Source organism: Mchenga conophoros, linkage group LG9 (genome assembly GCF_057382185.1).
Source record: "Mchenga conophoros isolate Kocher_MC1m ecotype Shallow Benthic linkage group LG9, M_conophoros_male_GT1.1, whole genome shotgun sequence".
Classification (NCBI taxonomy): domain Eukaryota; kingdom Metazoa; phylum Chordata; class Actinopteri; order Cichliformes; family Cichlidae; genus Mchenga; species Mchenga conophoros.
The window spans coordinates 19,011,944-19,020,047 of NC_140534.1; the positions used below are offsets into that span (position 1 = coordinate 19,011,944).

The 8,104-nt window shown below is 37.5% G+C and overlaps 1 protein-coding gene across 8 annotated transcripts in view; it reads left to right on the forward strand.

The window, feature by feature from the left end:
• Positions 1 to 7,705, forward strand: part of myo3a (myosin IIIA) — a 69,514-nt gene extending 61,809 nt beyond the window's left edge. For 7 of the 8 annotated variants that reach the window (XM_085286781.1, XM_085286784.1, XM_085286779.1 and 4 more), the window contains 2 exons: positions 3,766 to 4,077; positions 6,651 to 7,704. In XM_085286781.1, the coding sequence (XP_085142907.1) occupies positions 3,766 to 4,077; positions 6,651 to 6,765 (427 nt within the window). In that variant the 3' untranslated portion in view covers positions 6,766 to 7,704. Of the gene's footprint in view, positions 1 to 3,765; positions 4,078 to 6,650 lie in introns of all 8 variants that reach the window. The other variant, XM_085286778.1, reaches the window with a different exon arrangement.
• Positions 7,706 to 8,104: the final 399 nt, after the last annotated feature.

An 8,104-nucleotide genomic window follows, 5' to 3' on the forward strand; every position in this document is an offset into this window, starting at 1 on the left:
CAGGCGCAGTTTACATGCATCATTAAGGATGAGAAGGTCAGCAGGAACAATAGTGTCTCTGGCTGAAGCTGACAGCAATTGGGCTTGGGAAATGGGAAAACGTGGGTGGTAGGGATAGAAAGCTAAGATAAGATAAGATAAGATAAGATAGAACTTTATTAATCCCTTGGGTGGGTTCCTCTGGGAAATTCGATTTCCAAAAAAGCACAGCACCGACAGAAGTTACAGAGTTATACACACACACATATATATAAATACAGAGACAATATAAATAAAATATACGAAGGGGATAAATAGAATAAATAGGAATAAAAATAAAAATACAAGTGAATTGCACATTTCAAGTATTGAGTCTATTGCACCGTTGACTATTTACAAAAGTATTGCACAAAAGGTATTGCACAGTGAGGTGAAGAGGCACTACAGCTTAGTTGTTCCCTCCTTTGTCCTCCTGTTTCCCCTCCCTCTCCCCTCCAGAGAGGGGAGAGGTATACTGATGAGAGCTGGAGAGTATACTGATGTGATGATAGTAAATGAGAGTGAATACATGAGAAATGGGGAGGGAAAGTGTGATTGCATAGCACAGATATCTATATTTTAGTACCACTATCAGAACTCTGAAATCTACAAGTTGGTTGGTTATTCAGCCTATTTCAAGCTTATGAAACCTTATAGGCTTCTCACCACACTGCATTTCAAAAATATGTCTGTAATCGTTGTGCATTCAGTGCATAATTAATTCTGTCATATTATTTGGGACATTTCAAACAAGTCTGCAGCTATAGGTTAATGTATGCTTGTGGCTAATGATATATTGCTACTTTAAGCTAAATACTAAAATGTTGATCTCTGGTAATATTTGCTTAGAGCATTAAAAAGGCCTGTAACCCTATTTTTTTTTTAAAGTTGTTATCTAAGTTATTAGAACTCAGGACATTTAGATTTGCCTGTTTCTTGTTGGTATGAAATAGTCTTCCATCTGCTTTTTTCCCCAAGGGGTGATAACATTTTACATTTTACACCACATCTTCCTGAAGCAAACGTCCCTTTTTTCCAGGACTACACTAACATATGACACACTGCGGTTGGATTTCTTGCCAGAAATAAACCAAGGATCTTTTGTATAAATGGCAAATGTGTTAACCACTACACCACAGACAACTCATAAAAAGCTAACTGTGAGCTAACCTTTTGTGTTCTAAAATGAGGCCAGATTTAGACATTAGCTATTTCTTACCTCATTAGCTTTACTTCTCAGTGTAAGAGAATGTTTACAAAAAAAGCCACCATGTTAATTTTGGTCTGAAATTAGATACCCCACAAGTTGCATTCATCTTGCTCATCAAGCATACAATGCTGGGAAGTCATCCAAAAATGCTTCCGTGTGCATATCAAGGTACTTCACTTGAATCAAATGAATCATTTGTCTAAAACAATTTCACTTTCAGTCTGGAGTGATATATGGCTGTTGCTGTCCCTAAAGCCATGCATGGCTACATAAATCAGTAATGACAACAGTAATTAAAAGTAATCTCTGAAATGTGGTAATACATGTATGTACTTCATGTCTATGTAAATTATATGAGTAAAATCGAGTGTAGAAAGGCAGAAATATAAAGTCAACCTTCCCAAAAATTAAAGAAAAAATAGTTTTTAGTCTACCCAGAAGAATTCAAAAGATCCCAGACAAGCCCCCCTTTTTTGTTCTGACCCAGCTTATAAGCCACTTCTTTATTTTGGATTAAGGGCCTTGTAAAATGGCAGAATAGCCACCTAGCTTTAAAAAAAAAAGAAAAGAAAGTTTGCTCAGTCACTCCTCAAAGCTTCTCTCACCTTATCAAAGAAACTCAAATGTTTAGTCAACCCAGAAGAATCCAGAAGATCCCGGACGAGCCCCCATTTATTTTCTGACCTGGCTCATTAGCCAGTACAAAAAATGAAGAGTGATTTCAGAGCTTTAGATTACTGAACAATCAAAGTTAAAAATTGAGATGATGCAGTATAAAACAACAGTGAAGACTATATGCTGTACTTTACCAATAGTGGCAGGCCTAAGCCGACCCCCAACCCAGGTATACCTTTATCTGGTATGCCTGAATAAGACTCATGCACTGCCACTCCAAGGTCAATAAGGGGTTCAGAAGGGCTTGTTAAATGTGCCATATCTGGTTAGTTCAATGTGGCAGGTGCCTTGAGATATTCAGTCAATTTATGTTGTCGTGTTAGTAATGTTTGAGTTGTATATGGCATAAAAAAAGAAAAATCAGTGGATGTTGTAGGGAATGGCAGTACTTCAGCTAGTTAAAACACGACCAGCTATAACCTGAAGTCTTTGTCACAGAGCCATCTTAACAAACAAACTGAACATCTGCATTCCTCTGTGAATTATCTAGTGCTACAAAAACTTAAAAAAAATTAAAAGCTCTTATATAATAGATCTAAATCTTGTGCTAGCCATTGTCATTGTGGTTTTTCTTTGTCCGTGCTGTGTCAATCACATAATTGAGCTAATAGTTTAGAGGACAGGAGAGGTAATTATAATCAAGGAGAAAGAATGTATTTCAGCTTTAGAATAGCACATTTATTGTAATTCATCAGTGGGATAATTGTGTGCCAACCCCGCCTCCAAAAGTACAGTGATAAGTTCAGGTCAAGCTTCAAACACATCACAATGTAAGAATGAGATCAGTGTACTGGTAGTACTGACTATATATTCTGATAGTGGTTGTTACCTTATGTTAACAATGTGTGAGACATATTGATCTGCACATTGAAACTGTCCTTTTCACACTTCTGTTCAAATGGAGGTCAAAGTGACGGCTGAGAGAAGGGCTGCACAGTGCAGATGGACAGTTTACACAGTCTGGTGAGCAGATACCTGGATGATGAGGACTTGATAATTATCCTCTTCTCAATAAGATTTGTCTTCTTTCTGCTGCTCAGTTAATTTTATAGTCACTGCTATCACAGAGACAAATTTTAAAGATGTGAAATCAGCTGGTGAATTAACTTGGGGAAAATATTTTTCTCCTTTTCTACAATAAAGAAATAGTTATATTGATGCCAGCATTTAGTGGCTTCTAAAAGAAAAAAAATCACAAAAAGCAGAAGATCATGAGTATCTCAAAGACCTGCTTATAGACGAAGAAAGTTAGAAAAAACAACAGCTCTGCATGTGAGCAGAATAGCTAAACCCTCGGTTTATGAGGGGCAACCAGTCAAAGGAAAGTTAGCCTAAAGGGGAGTGGCCTTAAAGGAGATGTTTTGACTTGTTTTAGACAGGAAGCAAAGAGCTTCACAACAGTCAAGTATAAGAAAAACAAGTATTATTTTTGAAGTCTGATTCATGCAGAGCAGCTTCAGTCGAGTCAAAATTAAAAATTTGAGTATGAAATGAGCACATATGGTCCCCTTTAAAGAGTTGCTGAGGTAGCTGCATTGAAGTCCATATAGCCAACCTGCGCCTGCTCCTAATTTTAAAATAAAAACTTGAATAGAGTTTTATCTGACCTTAAACAAATGACTTTATAATCAGATTTGAACGTAAAGTAAGAAAAACATAACGAGAGGAAAAGCACTTAACTTCAATCAAAATCTACTATTGAGGTTATTGTGTTTATGAGAAATGCGTTGTATTGATTTTTACAGCATTCGTGTCTGGTTTCAGTCACACCTGTGCTCTATTTGCATCCGGAGAACCTGTTTAAAGACTGTTTGATGACACTCTAATGTCTGTCTGACCCCGTCCTCTTATTTTTGCTGTAGCTCAGGGAAACTGTTGGATGTGGATGACCACTACTACCCAGCCCTCTCTACCAGCCGTTCTGAACCCTCCATGTCCAAAGAGAACACATCATCTATGCCTGAGAGGAAGCAATCTATAGGGAGGAGGCAGTCAGTGGAAAGGAGGCGGTCCGTAGAGAGGAAGCAGTCCATGGACAGGAGACGATCTATGGATAGAAGGCAGTTTGGGGACAGGAGGCAGTCTGTAGAGCAGAGACTGACTGCTCCCAGTCGACAGATCCGAGAGAGGGCCGCCACTGAACCGGAGCGTCCCAAATCTGCCAAAGAAAACAGGTGTGTCATTTATGTCCTCTTCATAGTGTCTCTGGCAATAAGTACATGTCCTATAAAGTGTCCCTGTATTTTTGTGAAACTGTGCATGACTGCATTAATTACTTGTTTCTGCTTTAACACTGAACCAACCCCATTCAAAGCACCTGAGAGATAACTGCACGGTCTGATATCCTCGTGTTGGTGTTGTTCCCAGATCATCATACTAAATGTTGTTCCAGGATCAACATTGCAAGTGACCAATCAGAATGTTGTGACGTCATACTTTTGCGACTTCGGGAAAAACCGGCGTAAAACAAAAAACTGTACTTAAGCTGGGAGAAACCGCCTCTGTCCGCCAATCAACGGACCCTAACCCTAACCATAACCCTTTAATAAACAGTAAGCAGAATTGATATTGTCCTTGCAACATTGGAATTTCATAAATGCACGAATGGCTTGGCGCGCAAAAGAATAACGTCACAACAATGTGATTGGTCACTTGCAATGTTGAACCTGGAACAACATTTTCATGATGGTCTGGGAACAACACCAACACGAGGATATCAGATCATCCGAGATAACTATCAGCTATGTTGTAATCAGCACCATCAATAAGCTTCAACAAGGTGGAACCACTTTTAAGCTGGAAATCAGTTTCCACTTTTTATGATGCCATTTTAATCTTTGTCAATACCAACCACGAGGTCCCATTATGACATTTTTGGGATTGTTTTTCCAACCATCTCTTCATCATTTCCATCGACTCGCATTATGTGAAACAGATGAAAGATAGGTAATGGCCTTCAGGATTTTTGTCCAGCTGACCGCTTTGTTACCGTCTGCACGTACAATTTATTACAGTTCAGCTTTACTGATTCACAAATATAGTCACAAGTTACATTGTTAATGTTTGCTAACTGAATTTGTTACGTTTCTACTTCAGTATAATAATGATACTACTGTTGCTACTGTTTAAAAATAAATGTAATCTCAGTGAATTTGGATGATTTGTAAAGTCAGACCTTAGTTTACAGAAAGAGGGAAAAGCATTATCTACATAACCATAATAAGACAAAGCTATACAGGCTGTATATGAAAGATGGAAGTTCTCACCATGATATCACCCACTGAAGCCACTTCTGAAGCATCTTGGATTTAAGAGACAGATCTGATCGTATTTTAATGAGGCTGGAGTACTAAGCTAGCAGCTAATGTTGGCTAGCTGGTAAGGCTATAGTTACAGTAAGGACAATAGTGGTTAGAGACCATGGCATGCTACAATTTTATTGCAACTGTGTACAGTAAACTTTGTAGTTTTGAAAGTCTTCACAGCAAGTCTATGAAAACTCAGTCAATTGTTTTCTTCAAAGTGACTTTGCTGCTTTAAAGTTGGTAATAAAATGGCAATAAGATGAAGTCAGTCTGCTAAATAAGGTCAAGTAAATAATTACACGCAGTGTGTTTATGATAATAAGGACAATTACTGTCATTCGTTGCTAATCTGTTGCAGTCTACACATTCAACAGACGTTCGCATAAATTACTTATATTCATAGTCCAGTCAGAACCTCACAGATATAAGACAGAAATTCTGAAATTCCTTCACAAATAGTGATGTAGTTGTCTCTTGTCTTTAATTCTAACGTTGTGCTTGAATGTATAGGCACAGTTCACAGATGTCAACTAATTAGTGCTTTGTAACATGCAAATAAAATACCAGACTTTAACTCATCACAAGCGTAGACTTGGAGAGTTTGTATCACTTAGCTGGTCAAATAATTTCATCATAAAGGCTACAAAAGGCAGAAACACCACAAACACAGTCAAAACTTCCAGTTCAGTGACTTTAATTAGCTGAGGTGAAGCCTAGCAGACAGATTAGCAGCCTAGCCTGCATCCACCTGTCACTCAAACCAGTCTCACCCATAATAATGCATAGTTTTAAGCCTTGACTAAATTTAATTTGCTGATTCATAATAAAAATTTCACTCCACAATAAAGTTTTTGTGAAGAGGTAAATTATCTGCAGAGCCAACAACTGGGCTGTAAACATGTTTATTTTTACAGAAAGTTGTTCAGTTTAACATGAGCTTACTGCAGTCTGCCTCAAGTGGCTGTTTGAGGAACTGCAGCTTTTGGCACTTCAACTTTCTTTTATTTTTCAGCGCTATTCTGCTGCCTGTCACTAAAAGATATTATTAAAGATTCTTCAGATCTGGACTACAAATCAGCTACTTGATTTGTAGTTTTAGTCTGGCCACATCCTTACTCCATAATAGGACTTGTGAGGTACCAGCACCTCTGTTTATGAGTTTGGTTTTTGAATTTTAGTTTTTACTTGCTCGAAGGATAAATTCATACATGAATTTAATCTATTTTCCCTTCAGCTTGGCCGCTCCCTTGGACAGCTCATGATAAATGGCCCAAATATGATAACCAGTATGAAAACCTTGAACCCTGAACATGAATCTTTTCATCTCCTTTCCATTTAATTTTGTTTGTTTACATCCCCACATCCCCACGTCCTACCTTGTGTTCAACATTTCTGTTTTTATCTACTTGTGCTGAAATTTGTCTCCTTTGTGTAATCGACAGACGCTCTGTTCCCAGAATGGCCTCCACAGAGAGCCGGACTGAAGAGAATCCATACGACTTCAGACATCTACTGAGGAAGACCTCGCAGAGACAAAGGCTGATCAAACATTACTGAATACAGGAAGTGACTTTTGGCTATTCGGGACTTGATCGGTCGGGATCGCTGATCGCACCATGTGGCAGTTTGTTCTGGTGTCCTGCTAACCACAGCACATGTTTCATTTATTTTATTGATCTTCAGACACATTGTACAACAGTTTGGGTAGGAAATGAAACTCCTCTGGACTTAACTGGACAGACTGTATTGATTTTCATGCATACAGTGAACACAGAGTACAGTCAATGTAAATAACAAGATGTCATACTTTTAAACTTGCTGTAAAATAAGGTTTTATTTATGAGACCAACAGTTTAGTTACTGGTATTCTGTATTTCCAATGTTTTTTCTTCAATATCTTTATTTTCTTTCAAAAAATTTGCAGGTTGTGCTCTTAAAACTTTGCATTTCAAGTCATTCCGAAGACTAATCAGCTTCATATTGTGAAGAATGTACATTATTTTATCTGCTCAAATGTTCAGTTTGTTCACTTAAACAAAAAAATATATTAAATTCCTCGTCCCATTTCATTATTTTTAGTTCGCTGCTCTCAAATTAGCCGAAATCGCAAACTTTTCATAACCGTGCAAAATGAATAACATAGAAGGAAAAATGCAAAGACATTCAGTGTTTCATTGCCTGTGTGTATAAAGTACATCAATTCCTCGCATTATCCTCCATCCCGCGTAATTGTTGCTTTGTGCGCAATAATCACTACATTTGAAATAGCATTCACTCAAATGACAGCCTTTGATTCTTGTGAATATTTGGTGGAAAAGTAAGAAGGACAGAATGTTTTTTATTTATGTATTTATTTGAATATTGATGCCAGATTCAACCTCTGACCTTTATGTGACATTTTTGAAAGAGAAGCCCCCCTTGGGGGCTGTTAGTGAATCCCCAGCTACATGCTGACTGCACACAGTGCACAGTGGCATAAAAACACGTAGGGCTGAAGAAATACTGACAAAATGCAGACTACGGAAGAAAAACTGTTACAGCTTCCTCCACACACAGGATTCACAGACAAATTATTTAAAATAAAGAAATATTACAAAATGTTACACCAAGTTTGAACAAAGAAAAAAAACTCGGAAATGACACAATAGAGTGATCTCATAACACACTGAGTGTGTGTGTGTGTGTGTGTGTGTGTGTGTGTGTGTGTGTGTATATATATATATATATATATATATATATATATATATATATATATGTGTGTGTGTGTGTGTGTGTGTGTGTGTGTGTGTGTGTGTGTATATATATATATATATATATATGTATATATGTGTGTGTGTGTGTGTGTGTGTGTGTGTGTGTGTGTGTGTGTGTATATATATATATATGTATATGTGTG